This window comes from Anas acuta, chromosome 5 (assembly GCF_963932015.1).
Source record: "Anas acuta chromosome 5, bAnaAcu1.1, whole genome shotgun sequence".
NCBI classification, from domain to species: Eukaryota; Metazoa; Chordata; class Aves; order Anseriformes; family Anatidae; genus Anas; species Anas acuta.
The window spans coordinates 65,428,570-65,445,207 of record NC_088983.1 but is presented as its reverse complement, the minus strand read 5'-3'; the positions used below and the strand labels follow the sequence as shown (position 1 = coordinate 65,445,207).

At 39.7% G+C, this 16,638-nt stretch overlaps 1 protein-coding gene across 3 annotated transcripts in view; it reads left to right on the top strand.

Moving 5' to 3' along the window:
• Positions 1-239: 239 nt before the first annotated feature.
• Positions 240-16,638, top strand: part of BTBD10 (BTB domain containing 10) — a 29,413-nt gene continuing 13,014 nt past the window's right edge. Inside the window, exons 1-2 of one of the 3 annotated variants that reach the window (XM_068685419.1) lie at positions 240-382; positions 7,380-7,538. In XM_068685419.1, the coding sequence (XP_068541520.1) occupies positions 7,438-7,538 (101 nt within the window). In that variant the 5' untranslated portion in view covers positions 240-382; positions 7,380-7,437. Of the gene's footprint in view, positions 383-7,379; positions 7,539-13,967; positions 14,282-16,638 lie in introns of those variants that run through there. The other 2 variants (XM_068685420.1, XM_068685418.1) reach the window with 2 other exon arrangements.

The following is a 16,638-nucleotide window of genomic DNA, read 5'->3' as shown; positions in this document are numbered from 1 at the left end:
GCTGGGGCACACTGAGGATGCCGTAACACGGGACATGGCAGCCCCGCAGGGGAATCACGGAATGAGACACGGTCACCGAGTATATTCCTAACAGGACTGCAGATGGCGCAGCCCGAGGAGCCCGGAGGGCCGCACCAAGCCGAGACGCGTGTCTCGGGTCTCCCCGGCAGCGGCTCCCCACGGGCAGCGGGCGGCGCTCGCTCCCCAGCGCCGCCTCCGGGGAAGGCCCTCCCGTAGCAAGTGCGTCGCCGCGCGCCCTCAAAGTGTCGCGAGACCTCAGCGCCACCGTCTCCTCCCCTTGCGCGACGACGCGGCTCTCGCGAGAGGTGGTGGTCGCCGGGCCTGGGCGCAGCGGTGGGGGCTCGGCCGCGGCGCCGTGTGGGTGAGTGGCGGCGGGCGGGGGGCCGGGGCCGGGCGTGTTTGCGGCCCTGCGCCCGGGGAAGCGCACGGCGCCTTCAGGGGGGCGTCGCGGTAGCGCCGGGTGGGGCTCGGCACAGGCGGCGCGAGGGCGGCACGGAGGCAGAGCCGCCCCGCACGCTGCCCTGCCCTGCTCCCCGAGCAGAGCTGTGCCTGCCCCAGCATCGCCTGAACTAATCATCTTCTCTCTATATATATATCTTTTCCCCCACGTAACCACACCTTATTTGCAGAAAAATATTGAATCCCTCCGTGGTGAAGCTGTCACAGTGTCACTATGTGCTAGCTGCCCAGCGTTACGTCTTTCTTCTGCTTCTGCATCCTGTCCTTTGTATCCCCCATCTCACCCCGCCTGTCGCTCCAGAGCTCCTTCTGTTCAGAACTGGGGCCCGGCTCCGGCTCAGATCTTCCCCAGGTTTGTTCCTGTCACTTGTCTGGCTCCTCTGTCCGAAGCAGAGGATGTCTGTTGTATCTTTCTGTCCCTCGCTGTTGGCTGGCCTCTAAAAGTTCAACCACCTGCTCAAAACCTGGCTTTTCCAAAGTAGCCTTTGGACTGTCATCTTCTGTTTGACTTATTTTTTGTCTGCTTCTGTCTTAGTGAATCATCTTTGGTAACTTATTTAAGGAGTACTTACATGTTGCTTCACCTTCAATAATCCTTTTTCTGGAAGACCCTCTTTTTCTCTTTTCTATTTGCTATTAAACTAGATGGTCCAGAAATGCAGCTCAAATTATCAGCTTCACGCAGTTGACAGTTCTTGACTGAACACTTTGCAGTTGTTTTCTTTTATCTGATTTGAAAATATCCCTCTGCATCATCTTGCAGGGGTTAATTTGAACGCATATACCTTGAACACAGTCAAAAGGAGCTAGCTGATTTTTGACCATTTCTCTGTAGTTAAGGAAAACTCTTCCGCTGCATTAGTTTTGGCAATCTGTCATTGTGGATTCGTCTCTGACTAGGTTTCTTTCATGCAAAACATCACAGCTTTTTTTTTTTTCCTCTGTTAAGGTAGACAACTTCTCTTCCTAGGGACTTTCAATATTACATCTAGGTCCCATTTCTGTCTCCAAAAATTCATTAGAGTGAATGGCGTCCTGTCTGTGGTCATCATTGACATCTACTCATGATGCTGTTTCACAGAGTTCTTCAGACAAATTTTTCAGCACATTTATCCATTTTTTTAGTGTCAGGAAGACTGGGGGGTTAAGAAAGAAAACAGTTCAAAGCAGCTCTCATGTAACTCACTGTATTCATTCTTGGAGCCCAGTTTTCCTTTTTTATTCACAGTGGCACTTGAAAATGGTAAAATGGTTGATGAGTGGCTGATTTATTAATAACAAATGTCATCACTGTTGTTTTTTCCTGTCTCTTTGTTCCAATTTGTATTCTTTCTTAAATTATATGCTTGAGACTGGGGTTATCTCCTCCTCTATGTATACAGAAGAATTAAAATCTCATAATGAGCTAATATTTTTCAGCACTGCTTTCCTCAACAGTGTTGCTTAAGTCTTGGCATGGTGCTGTTTCTTATCAATGCATGTAGCTTTTAAAAATACATATACAACCAAGTGCTAGTTTAGAATTCATGCAAACTGTGAAAAATATTTGGGATTTCCTTGCTGCTGAGATTTATTTGTTACTGCTGGTGCGATGAGTGCTATAGACCTTGCTTGTTACTTTCTAGACAAAGAAGTCTACCTGATCCCCTGTTTTATGGTATTCATCTCCTTGTCGGTGAGGCGTGCTACAAAGTCCTATGTCTTTTCTTTGATTTATGTTGTGATGGCAGTGATAGAACCCAACTTTGTGCTGCTACTGCAGTGAGGATTCTGATTTTGTCTAGAAGTTGCTCAATCCATTGACTGTTTTTACATTATTATTTATTTTAGAGGTAAACCTAGTCTGATTTTACTCATTGAACCCTAATACAGAAGGGGGAAAAAATCACCTGCCTTCTGCTTTTTAGGTTTTCAATATCAGATAGCTGTTTTACGGTCATATTATAAAGTTAAAGCCTGCAGTATAGTCACTGGGTATCTGTTACTCATGGTGCTATAAAAATGGGGGAATATCAGCTTCATGTGACTGAAGCTTCTTTTAATGAGTAAGAAAAAAAAAAAATGGAAACAATCTTGACCTACTAGCTTCAGTGTTAGTACTGCATTGCAAAGGATGTTTCTTAGCTATGCTTTTATCATTGTGAGTTTGATAACATTTCAATGGTGAGGATTCATAAAGCTGCTGTGTGTGGCTAAGTTGCGGCTGCTGTCCGTGCTCGCTTGCAAGAAACTCACTTGGCAGGTATGGGTTTCCACGATACATGGTGTTTGCATTATTATCATGTGTACTTTGAACTGTATTCCTTAATTAGGATGTAATATCAAGCTGTTCTTGCATTCCCAGTAAATCTTATTTGTAAGTTTTTTTTGTTGTTTATGCTTTCGCGCTTTGCCTAGAGGCAGTGAGCAGTAGACAGTCTGTACAGTCTAAGTAACTGGGAGTTTTAAGATTGCCTGTCACAAATAATGCCAGGTTTTGTCCAAGCTGGTGACCCCTCTGATTAACCTGGTTCAGCTTTACAGGGCATTTCACTGATGAAGCTGGTTAGAGCAGATGAGCTGCTGAAACCTGCCCTACTTTAGGAAACCTTTCTGACCGATGCTTAAATCTGAGTAGCCGTAAGACTGCTGAGTAGTAATAGTTTTTCTTCATGTTGTATTCTGTACTGACAGCTGGAGCAATCAGTTCCTTGTTCCACCTGATTCTGGAATGACTTCCTAGGCTTCTGCCTCAAAAGTTGGGCTATTTTAATCTTAGTTAGCAGGGCTTCAGAGCTTTGCAGCCTTACATTTATGCCCAATAAATATGCGTCTGGCTAGAAATGTACAGAAAATTGTTTGAGGTTAGCTTTACTCCTTTCCTGAAGGATTCCTCAAGATTTTTTTTCCACCTGCAGAACCTTGAAGAATGCAAGCCCTGCATCTCACAAAAATGTGTGTTCTTCTGTCCACCATTGGATGTTTCCTAAATGTTGCTCAAACTGCTGTGTGCTCTTGTGTATTACCTTTTGTCATAGCACAGAAATGAATATGCTTGAAATATTATTGAACACAATCTGTTCTACTGCTATCACAAGTTAGTATATGATACGTTCTTTTATGAGCTCCTGAAGTAGTGGTGTAAACATGTTAATTACTAGTTTTTGGAGTGCATCCATTGGCTCTACTATGTGCATTGCTAGTTTCCTGAATCCGTTGTGTGTCTGTCTGCAATTTTACTGTGTCTCCATAGCCTAAAAAAATCAAATTAGTAACAATTTCAGTTTCAAGTTGATGTTAGCAAATCTATAGTGTTCTAGCTATGTTGAAAGGTTTGAAAATCTGTCTGCTTCCTGATTTGTAGCAGTACTGTTCTACAGAGTTTCTCCTTGTGCTAATTTTCAGTACATTAGCTGTCTGCAGAGGGGTCAGAAATCCTTATTTGCACCTAGAAAATTGCTTATTAGCTAATTAAATAGCAATCAGGTTAGCCAATATGCCAGTATTGTGTGTTTTACACAAGATCTTCAGATCCGATTTTTTTCTTTAATGTGTTTCTAGTACGTTTACCAACATTTTTCAGGTATTTTTTTTGATTTCATGGGAGGCACTGGGTGGTGTTTGGGACCACGTCCTCCTGCACTTATATTCTGTTTTACACCCAATGCCAGAGTGTTCTGCAAGGAGATTTGCTTTTGTGTAAATTACCTGTATTGCCCACAATGTCAAGCTATGCCAAACAAACAAAAAAAATCCCCCCCAAAAACTGTCATCATTTTAACCATGGTTGAAGCTTTTATTTCTTTTGCAGAAAAAAATTGGATTTGTAAAAGTGTTTAAAATGAATCAGCTGGACTAGTTAGACACTTTCAATTAGCATTGTGTTATTAGCAATAGCTGCATTGTGTAAAGTAACTATCTTCAATAGTTAGAAGAGATTCTTATTCATAAGAGATTCTTATTCATAAGAATAATCTTACGATGTTTTTCTGTTACTTATGGTTCTAGGGGTTTGTTAAAACTTGGAATAAAACTAAAAAATACATTTGTTTATAATCAGCTTGAAAGCACTCAACATTGGAGAAGAATTGGCTTTGCTATAGCAAGTTGTTTCTTAGAGGAGTGTTGTTTGTTAAGGTCCCCTTGAGTGGAGAACACAGGGGAGACATTGTTTGTAAGTCCTTAGCATGGTATGCTTGGGAATTTATATTAGAAGTTTCACAAGATGTGGCTTTGGACATTTCAGGTTGTTGATCTTGGTCTCAGAATTGTGCTCCCAAGTGTCAGCTGCATGTGGGTCTGGTACTCCTGCAGTCTGCATTGCTGAAACTCTCCTGTGGTTTTTCACATGCTTTGAGATGGGAAAAGGGAATAGGGGGCAGTCCTGTTTGCTCCTTTCTGTCCTTCTGTCATTTATTGTTTGTAATAGCTTAAACCTGGCACGGCACAGCAAAGCAGATTGAGGAAGTGATCCTACTTAAAAGTTTTGAGTGCATGTGGAACTATACCCTCATGTCAAGCCTGTCACTTTAATTAAATGAACAAGGTGAAGAAGGCAGAAAGCTTGACAAAACTTAGTGACCTTAAGCACCTTTGCAGCTGCAGTTCTTGTAATAACCGCTGTTTTTCCATGTCTGATGTCCTTATTTTAATGAAATAAATAAGACCTAGCTGCTAGCTGACAAACTGGGCCTGATCAGGCAGTGGTTTGGGTCCATGTGAGAGAATGAGGTATTTATAAGGCTTCAGATGGGAAGAGAGAATTTGTGGAAACAAACAGAAGCTTGGAAGGTGAGGTTGTGTGTATGGTGCTGCACAAGCCTATCACTGCCGTGCTTCAGCAAGAAGGGAGTCTCCCCAGGTACCTACCTTAGTCAACAGCTGGGAGATGGTGACCTGCCAGGTGGGAGTAATTGCCAAGGAGTAATTGTGTCATCCCAGGTGGAGAGTGCTCTGTGCTAAACTGCTGTTGCCACGAGTAGTAAAACTTGCTATGTATCTTGCTTGAGTGACTCGGTCTAATGAATGCAATTTGTTTTGATCCAGGATAAAAGTTGTCCTTATTTTTGTATTGCTTGCGCATTAAAATAGTGCGTCGTACAGTGCCTGTGTCTTGAATGACAGCTGCTGAAGGAACTCGGTTCTGCATTTGTAAACCAGGCTTCCTTCCACTTGTCTCCTTAACAAGGCTTTTTCCATTCTGAACTAGGTTTTAGGTTTTTTTTTTGTTTTTTTTTTTTAAGTATCTAAACACACTTGATATAAGAGCGTAGATCCTATAACCTTCTGAGTATGTACTATCATCATGCAGTGACTGTGCTTTGGTAACCTGAATTTCCAGGTATAATACACACTGAAATGCTTGTTGGGACTTTTTGCATGAGAAAGTTGAGCATTTGCTATAATTTTTGATGCATTAAACCTTTAATAAAATGTGTTTGTTTTTTTTTTCTTTCTACGACTTAGTATTTGACCTTATTAGTCTTCCAACCAAAGAGTATGGAATTATAGAAACTATAGCAGGAAAAGAAACAATCATTTGGTGGAGATTATAAAAGGCTGCAGCTTTAACGATGTGACTAAGCAGCTGCTCAGCAGTTCACATGTGAATGGTGCTGAAGACAAAAGGTTAAGAAAATATCTATATTTTGGTTATACAGGAACATAAGGGATTTGCAGGACAGACTGTAAATAATCTGTTTACTCATTTTAGCTGCAAAAAATATTTAATTCTGGGAAATAGATTTCATACTATTTTCTTTGTTAAAATGGAACGTGAAAGAAAAACTGGTATGCAACTAACATTTCTAAGGAGCTAGTTCTCTACTATTCCCCTGTAATAAAAATCTCAGGTCTAAATATAGCTGGGAGCTTTTCTCTTTTCCATGACAACAAGGTCTTTATTTGAGAAGCTACAGTGTTTTAAAGGAGAAGTCTCAGTTCCTTTGGGACTTGATTCCAAAAAGGATAAGTTGCATAGAATGTAATGGAAATATACTAATTATGGGGGTGTGAGGATATGATGTTTCTAAAATATTTAGCCTAAGATTTAAGAGAAATGTGGTAGGCTTGTCTATCTGTTACTGGGTTTTTCCAGATCATACAGTCATGTATGTTGGAAAAGACCTCAAAGGTCATTGAGTCCAACCACTGTAGGTGCTACAGAACCATCAGCTGGTCACTTGTGGCTGCTTCATTGCTTTTGTAACCAGGTCATTTTGATCTATAAAACTGTCTTGACAAAAGGGTTGTTTCTAGGCCTGACTTTAACACTAGTTGTTTTGGATTATTTTGAATTACAGTCACAAAGTTATTTTACCTGGGAGTGAGTTTTTAGTGGGTGTTCAACATAATATTGTACCTCAGTCAAACCAAGGGTAGGGTTATGATGACTTGTATTTTTCTATGAAATTTTGGTCTCTACTGCAAAATTCAGTCTACTGATTGGATTGAGTGTTTCTAAGTAGTGTTGTTTGTTCCCTTTTGGAGTAAGGACTCAGATAAAAACGTTAATCTTAATTCTGTTTACATTTTGGACAGCCACTCAAATTGTAAAACTAATCTTTTTACATTGGGATCTTTCTTTGAATTATGTTCATACATTTGAAAGAAAGTGATGTTTGCCTTGTGTTTTATAACCAGTGACTTTTCTATTTGGACACAGTGGAATTAATTGTGGCAAAAGCTGAAGTTATCTGCAAACACTTACAGAACTGGTACTTAAAACAAAATCTTTTTAGTGCAGGTATTAACCAAATGTGTAGAAGATTATTGTTGTGTGATTTAGAAGTCGTGCTTCAGAATACCCTATGTTCTGTAATTTTTAATTTAAACAATGAAAACTAACAACACTAAACTATGCATCTGTCTTTTTTCCTGTATGGCATTATTTAAAGGTAAACACTGCTCTCTTAATGTAGGTTGTGAGTGCTGCATGTGTGCTTTTGAGAGCAGTAGTGTGAGGAAGCTTACAGTGGAATGGCAGGACGGCCTCATCCTTATGACAGTAACTCCAGTGATCCAGAGAATTGGGATCGGAAATTGCATAATAGACCTCGTAAACTTTGTAAACATTCAAGGTAGGTGCTATGTACAATCTATTGCATCTCAGAACTACAATAAAAACCCATTCTAAAGGCTACTGTATCTGGTTGTGGCAAGTCCTGTCATAAATTTCATAGTTCTTTTGAAAAGGAATGCTACTTAATTCTTTTAAAACATATTATCTAACTGATTTGTCAGTTTCCCTAATTTATCTGTGCTTACGTTTGCTTTATGGTGAGTGAGATCTTTGTCTCTTTTTTTTTTTTCCTAAATGTCTTTTTGTGTATAACAAGACGCATCTAAATATCTGGGGCGCTGAATATGAATGAATTGCTTCCTGTTCATTGTTTTTTAGCCATTTGGTATTCCCTGTTAAGTAGCACATTTAAAATACTTGCAACTTGGTCATGATGATACCTGATGGTTGCTTACATGCAAGTATCATGCTTTATAGCACTTTCTTTGTAAAGCTGTGTGTCTGACCTTGCTTCCACCACCATGAGGATGTTTTCTAAGTGCTTCTAGAAGATATTTTGAAATTAACTAGTGTTTTTACAGCATATTGTTTTTAAAAAAAAAAAATTACTTAAGCCAATTAGTTACCTAGCAAATGTATGTGAAGGAACACGTTGCTGGAAATACATCCAATATAAGCATCCAAAAAAGCGTGCATCTTTCAAGTTCATTGGCCTTTTAGAAACACTAAATATAACATCTGTTAGCTAGCTTAAATTGTTAGTGATATAAGCTTTCCTACGTTTAAGATGACAGGAACAGAGTGAAGGAGCACGTTCAGTAACAGCAAGTTAATTCACATTTTTATTGTATAGATCCAGGTAAACTGGACTGCAGCATTGCCCAAAGCAGTTTGCAAGCAATTAATGTTGTTGGTTATTTTCCTGTCATTAAATCTTGGATAATTGAGAAATGTCCAAAACGGTAGGAAAAAAAAAGAAGGTAATTAAAAGGCTTACAGGGAGACACAGGTAATTATCGGCCTGTTTGTGACCTTACTTCTACAGCGAATAAAGGAATGGTTGCTGCAGAACTGAAGAGGGAGGATTCTGCTGCTGGTCACTATGGGTTTATGGAATATAGCTTTGTACAGCTGATCTCTTTGTTAAGATTAGTGTCTGGTAAGCAGTTGATCTGCCCTCCTTATTTAGGGTCAAGATGGGGCCCAGTATCACCAGATAAACAACATAGGTATTGTAGGGCATATGAGTGGAGGACTGTTCACTGTCAGGTGCCAGGCTGTAATAGCAAATGAATAATTTGTTGCTGAGTCTAGATCCCATGCGACCTCCTGACTGGTGATCTGGAATAAAACCTAGAGCAGATACTAATGCAGATGATGAATGATGGAGGAAGTATTAAATAATGAAAAGGACTCATTAACAGCGTGCAATCTGACTGGTTTGATAAAATGGAAGCAAATGAACTATGCGATTCTGGTATTGCTAAATGCCAAGTAAAACACTTAGGAGCAAGGAATGTTGGTCAGTTTTGTGGATTGAATAAACTCTGTCATTGGCAGTTCAGACATTGAGAAGCACTGTCTCAGTGGGTAGTTACTTGAACAGAAACCTCTAGTAACATCATACGATCAAAAGGGCTAATGCACCTCTTGGATATGTGGTAAAGTTACTGGGAGCCAGGTATCAGCAGTTCAGGGAAGCTTTTGATTAAAGTGGATTCTGAAGACAGAAGATTTAAGTATCTTGTGAGACAGGGAACAGTCAAAGGTTAAGTGATGGCAACTTGAGCAGTCTGCAGAGATCCTTGCAGAAACAGTAATACAATGGTGAGTCTTAGGAAGCAAATTCGTAATAAAATGTAGTAGCTGGAAGCTGAAGCTAGGTAAATCCAGAACACAGAAACAATATGCATCTTTCCATCTGTGGCCTGATGTGGATTATCTATATTTTGGGGACATGTTTAAATAAAAAAGCTGTGCAGCTTTCTGAAAAGATTATTTGATGCAGACAGGAGTTAATTAGAGGAAAGCTGTGACTTATGCCTTTCAGAAAAGCTGCTATTGATCACTTCATAAAATCTGAACTCAAGGTGTACCCATCAGAAATAACTGCAGTTAAGTTGAACACACTTCTGGCAAAACATAGTCCGTCTTTCCAGTAAAATGTTGAACAGCCAATGTGTTATGGAAGTTCTAGTATGGATGGTAGGGATAGAGTGTTTAAAGTAACACTTTCTCCAAAATGATTCTGCGTTATTTGTAACAAGCTTTGTGAATGAAATCCAGCTTATAGTTTGAGGTTGTTACGGAGTAAGGAATACATTAAGGAGAAATATTCTGTTACCTTTTTCATTTGAGCTACTTGATTTCTCCAGCAAATCAAGTTATTGGAAAATAGTGTACTTTATTCCAAAGCCTAAACCAAATGATTTGATTTGACGTGGCTGAATATTGACATATTATCATAATTTCTGACTTAATGGATGCTTTTTCTCAAGAGAAGTCCGCGCAGAATGCAGCATAAGGGAAAATGCTTTTGAAAACAAATTTAAAGGTAGAACTCGAACAGAGCTGCTTCATTAAAAGGTTTGAGTACTGCAGTCTTATTTGTCTTGCACTTTCAAAACAATTCTTATTATATTAAGGAAAAAATACTTCGGGTTTTAAAAATGAAAATGTGAAGTAAGAACTTTGTAACAAATCTCAACAAGGGAGTAATACTTCAGATGCTTAGCTTGTCACTTCTTGAAGCTTTGGAGTGTTCAATCCACCAGCCGTAACATTGTTAAAATAGCTTAAATAATTGTCTGGACTCACAGAAACCATCTAGGACTGTGAGCCATCCTTCTGCATGTGGGGCTTATGCAGCGGCAAGGAGAGCTGTTGACCCCTGCTACCTTCACAGTGCCATCTGCTTAAGGCAAAGGACTTGTGGCAAAGCTGTCAGGGGGATGCTCATATTAAACAGGTTAACATGTCTATTTTATTTTAGTTTATCAGCCCCAACTTTTGAAACCTCTGTCAAGCTGTAGCATTGTTTTCTCTCCTCCTTTTTCTTGTTCTGTGATGGGTGGTGAAGCAGAAGACAAGGACCAAAAATATAATGATGCAAGCGATCCCTGGAATAAATTGAAGGATCCCAACAGGGTGGAATTATATGGTGTTAAAACTGTCTGTAACTAGTAACAATACAGTCTTGTTTGTCCAAGCTATTATGGAAACCTTGGAGATACTTTTTATTCAAGTACCTGAATACGATGGAAGAAAACTTTTGGGAATCAAATATTGACGGAACAGTGGCTAAGGTTCAAGTAAATAGTCATTCATATTTTCATTGATAAGTATTGCTGCTCTGTGTTTAGTATTAATTGTGCATTGGTTGCTAGCTTGCCACATTGCTTATTAGCTTCCACACTGCTTTAGTTGTTGGAAGATTTTCATTTTAATTCTGTCACACTAAGTGCTTTGTCTAGAGTTGGGCTGGAAAATCTGTCTGAAACTTGCTTCTTTCATAATATTTGTTCTGGATTTCTCTCTGCTGCTCTTTTAGACTCATTTGACAGTCCCACATTTGTTTGCTCTGTTTAGATAGTATTAGATTTGAAGTCCCCTCTGGCCTACTACATTAATGAACAAAATGTGGCTGTGCCATGATTCTGTTTTCATGGCTTCTGAATCTTTAAAAATCATGAGGTTTGAAAAATTTTCCATAGATGACAAGTTATTGTGCAGATGCTGAATGCTGAGATTTTTTTCAGCTAATATTTTTGCATGCTGGGGAGGATGTATTCATGGGTTCTGAATGAAAATACCACTTGCCTCAGCATTTTGTAAGTACATGAAGAATTCCAAAAGGCTTCTTTTATCATTCTTGGAATTATATCAGAATGTATAATTTGTTTTCTGCTGCAGGACGAGTTTCTATTCTTGTAAATAGGGTTTCTGCCATTGAGCAATTTATAGGATGGGGCAGGCCTACACAATGCATGCCACTAAGACAATTGAGCCTGTGAATGAATCAGGCCTAAGTCATAGCCTATGAAAAAGTTACCCTGTGTCATCTACTTTGTTACCTGCAGGCATGCCTGCTTTTAATTGCACCCTGACATTGACAGATAAAGACCTTCATCTGGCATCTTGCTGGATATAAAGTCCTCAGAAGAACTGGGATAAACTGGGAAGAGATGCTCTTGAAATCTAGAAAAATGGATGGCACTTGATTATTTTCAAAAACCTATCAGATTATTAATGTTTTGTAAGGCCCCTAAGACAGTGGTCTTAAACAGCTTTTTTTTTCCTTCCCTTTTGAATTTCTTCACTTCTGAAAAGGCAGCTTGTAAACATTTTTGGAAAATTGACAACAACAAAAAGTGACAACCTTAGTGTCTTCTTTGCAAGACAGACCTTTCAGATTCCTTTTGAATCTCTCCAGCATACAAATGACCACCAAATATCATCTGATATTTTTTTTGTAGAGGACTTTAGGATCATGCAAATCTCCTCAGACCTTGACTTGTTATGAAGATACAAAGTAGTGTAGAGGTTAAACTGTTACGTTCATGTGCATTCCCAGAATTTTTAGGGGCAGCTCTCTTCTACATTGCACCTTTCATTGCTCCTTCTTCTGCTCCTTTCTGCTCTGAGAGTAGAAACTGTAATGGCTCTGTACATGTTCAGTAGGTGGTTGGACCCAATTCTTTTTGAATATAAACTTCTGAAGCTGATTTTTAATAGATGGATATGTGTCCTAGCCCCAAGGAAAAATATGCTTCTGATATTCTTAAACATAAGAAAAAATTTAAATATATGAAAAATTCCTATATAAAATATCGTATGTTCCTTTTTGAATATGGAGGAGGCATTGCTGTATAAATAGAAGCAACAAGTACTGTTGTATAGAGGTCATGTGTTGGGGTAGTTTGACAGAAGACATGAGGTGTGGTTGTACATTTATCTAAAGGTTAATTCCTTGCTGTTGAAAAATACCTTTGGCAACTGAACATGCATGAGGCTGTCTGTTTCCTTCCTGAAAAGGAACTGAATTACTAAGAAATATATTGCTCATGGTTGAGAGGGCCTGCTGAAAAGCATCTAAGAATTTTTGAGTAGGAAATGTGTTTGCAGAGCTGCTGTGTTGTGCTGAGGGAAGATCCTGGAGCACTCCCCTGTAGAAGCAGAGAGTTCTTTCTGTGGGCTGGCTGGTTGGAGACTGAGCCCTGGGTTAAGCACGGCTGCTGCTCCCTGCTTCTGTGTGTCTGCAAGGGTGGGAAATATCTGTGAGAGGACTTCCTTAGCATGCTTTCTGGATGGATGCTTGTAGCCATGTCTTTTGTGAATTATTTTGAAAGAAAGACATTACTTACAAGACTGGCCATTCTGCCTCTGGAGGGTGGTTGTGTAAACCCTCAGGAAATCCTAAAAGCAGGAGGAAATTCACTGGCTCAGATAATTGAAATTGCACAAGCAGAAATTCTGCCTGCTGGATCTAAAGAACTGACTCTTCAGGTGGGAGTGCCGATGCTGTCTTGCCCTTCTAGTCACAAGTCTCATTTTTCTTACTGACTTCCTCTTTCCAACATCAGTCTTATGGTGAAATCCCCCTTGTGCCTTCAACTTTCATATTTTTGTTTCCCTGCTACTGCAAATCCCATCTGGATTTTTATTTATTAGGAGACTTGCTTTTAAGCTATTCTGTCAGTGCATCGTGAGTCCTTAAATCAGCCTATAGCCATTTAACAAGACTCATTCTAAAATGCTCCAGCATAAGCTTTCTTCCCCAAAGAAAAAACCTCTAATATACATGTCAGGATAAAATCTTCTCATGTGCTTTGCTTCCTTCTGCGTTCAGTGGTCTCATTCTGTTGCCAGGCATTGGATGATCTATTGATGCAAAGATGTGCTGTATCAGGAGTGGATGCGCTGGTTTCAGATCAGCAAACACACTGATTGCTATAATTGTGTGCTAATATTTAGGTTGTCAAAACGCACAGTCATTTTTCTTACCATAAACTTTCTGTGAAAGACGTTTGCAGTTAAAAAAAAAAAAAAAAAAAATGAGAAGAAGAAAATGCAGCCTCCAGAAGCTATTGCTTTATCTGCTGATGAGCTCAGTGAAAGGTGAATTAATTTTAAGTGTTAACCCAGGCAGACTTTACAGGAACAAATTCAATGTCTCTGAAACTCACACGAATTTGTGTATTTTGAATGATCATGATCACAAATGGGATGTATACCAAGAGAAAGTTAGCAGTAACCTTTTCAGATGTGGTGTTTGTGTGCTGAAGCCCGACAAGCTGGCAGGACTAGAAATAGCTTCGCAGATGGTACTTGGCGTGGCACCGAGCAGCTCTCCTCTCGTGCGCTCCTCGCCCTGCCTGTCAGTCGCGTCACCCAATGGCTGCTTGGAGCAGGGGAATGGCAAGGCTGAATTCAGCTCACAGGAGGCTGCGAGGTCAGACGTCAGGACTGCACTACGCATGGCTGAGTCAGTGACTGGGAGGAATTGAAGTGGATTAATACCTAGAGGGGCTCACGGCTTTCAATGCCTAATGGACTGCCTATCTGCAACCTCTTGTCCTTGAGGGGAAGATGATGGAGGAAAAGTAAGGCTTGCTGGTGGTGTGATCAACTGCTGAAGAGACGATGGCAATATCAAATATGCTGAACTTAACAAGTAATGCCAAAGGATGCTGATCTGGCTTTCAAAGCTGCTTTTTTGGAAGGAACACAATTCCTTTGTGCTCTGACTTCAAAATTATTTCCATGCTTTTGTGTTTCCTCCCTGATAGATACCAGAGGAAGGTGCGTATCTGTTAACAGGAATAATTTGTGGGTAATATTCAGGACCGGAACGAGTAACAAGGAAAGCACTGTCCTTTGTGTGTACCGGGCAATTTACATATCTGCTGACAAAGAACAGACTTCAGGGGGAGGAAGAGGGGCATAAGCATTGTTGTTGTGTAAGTCATAGTTGTAGGAGCAGAACAGATTTTTTTTTTCTCGAAAACCTAATAGAAATATTGCTGGAAGTTGGTCTATATAAAGCTCTATATCCACGTTCTGCAAATGTTGATTATGTGAATCATCCTAGGAAAAGATCCTAAGTTTATATGTGAAGAGTTAGTTAATGTAAGTTCTAGAAGATAAAGGGAGGGAACAAAAGGCTGAAAATCTTAGTTAATATTCAATTGCTGCATCCTTTACGCTTATATATAGTTTTATGCTATTTTTTATGGTTGCTTTTTTATGGCTTTTATATCAGTTTGCCACCATAATTCTGTGGACAAGGTGTGTTTATTGTCAGTGTTCAGTGGGATGCACACAAACTTTTTATATTGGAATAAATGCTAATTGTTTTGGCAGTAGAATTAATCCAGTTTAATTACTTCTTTTAATCATTAGTAATATATTCAGAGCAATATGTTGTTATGTATAAAGACAAACTGAAGCTCTCTGTCCATAGATAACTCCAAAGCATCATTAAATCATAAATTGAAGAGCTTTCACATTTTTTTTTTTTAAAAAAAAAAAAGCTCTTCTCTTGCTGCACAAATAGAAAGCATACTAGTATGACAAATGTACCATTTTGATGGTACTCTCCTCCTTTACTTCATATTAAATAGGTTTATTTAAATAAACCTTTGGCTTATTTGGTTTTCTTTGTGAGATAGCTGCTTTTAAATAAAATGGCCCTTTCTTTTTACAAAGGCAGAGCTTCCTTTATCAGTGACTGAGGAGGGAAATAAATTCACTTACTGACCTGAGGTTCTTGAATGGTTGTAATGCTGCTCTCCCAGGGTTCCTTTGGAGCCAGGAAAAGTAATATGTTGAATTTGTGAAAGTTGTCTAAATGCATAGATATTCATACGGCTGGTTTCTTTCCAGTCGGAAGGCAATTGACAAAGGAAGTTAATCTTAACCTTTCCTTTATAAACTTCAGTGGACTAGGTAGTTTGCGTAATGATTTTTTTCCAGCTTAGTGAATGAGGAAATGAGGCTGTCGATTTACTTTTTTTTTTTTTTTCCTTGCTGTTTTAAATGAAATGCAATGTTGTTAAGCACCCAGGAGAAAATTTTTGTACCTCCATCCCTGCCTGCAGCTTCCACAGTGCAGTGCACAGCTGTTAGTCATGAGCTAGGAAATTAATTGAAAGATCCAAATTGCCAGTATTTATTCTTAGAGAGAAAGAGAGATCTGAGACTATAATGACTTTCTTAGAGGCTTGAAGTAATGTGCTGTGCCCTTGACTGTTGTAGGCTGAAATTACAGATTAGTAGTGTGACAGCCAGGTGCTGCATAAGACCAGGGGCTTCCTGGCACTTCTATTGGTGGTTCACTGGTGTTGTATCTAGTCTGTGTAGTGCAGCTATGAACCACGGTATTTAACTAACCATTAGCCTGGTCTTGTGAGTAGAGCTGCTCTGCTTTTGTTGGTGGCCCTCTCATCACCAAGGGGAGCTGCGCTGACACAACACAGCTCCCTTGTGAACACCCCTTTGGCTTGCCTGTACGCAACAGGTTTGTAGTGAAAGCCTGACTTTCAATGAAGGTTTGGACTTCTAGAAAATGCACAGGCAAGCCTTGGTTAACAGCTTCAGAAATCCATATTTTAAAACTATGGAGAGACAGCAAATTCTTTGGTCTAACTTAATGAATGAAATAACTCAGAACAAGTTTTGCATCACTGGAGTGATGCAAAGAGTTTGTTGGGGGCAAGTGGCTTTGCTGGGGGGATGGAGGGAGATGATATTGCTAAAATGCCCTTCTACTGGGGGGGGGGGAAATTGGTAGCTTTGGTGTCTTATTTTTTAAATGCTTGCAGCTTCTAAAGCCTCTTCATAGTAAAATATAAGTCACAGGTTGTCCTTCCTATGTATTGGGCAAAGACGTAGCTTCTTTTTCAGCCTGATACAATTGCTCAGTGACAGGGTCCTCCAAGTCCAAATATCATAGATTAAAGCCAGTAAGTGTCTCTTCTGCTATGCTAGGTCCCACACCTTCCTTTACATTCTCCTTGCTCAGATTTAAACTCAGTTTAGTTGCCTCATTTACTGTAGAGCAAAATTGTACTTCAGTGGTAGTATTTATCTGCCTGCAAGTAGAACTTCAAATTTTTGTCACATGTGTCTCCAGTGGATCAAAGAAATGCATTTAATTT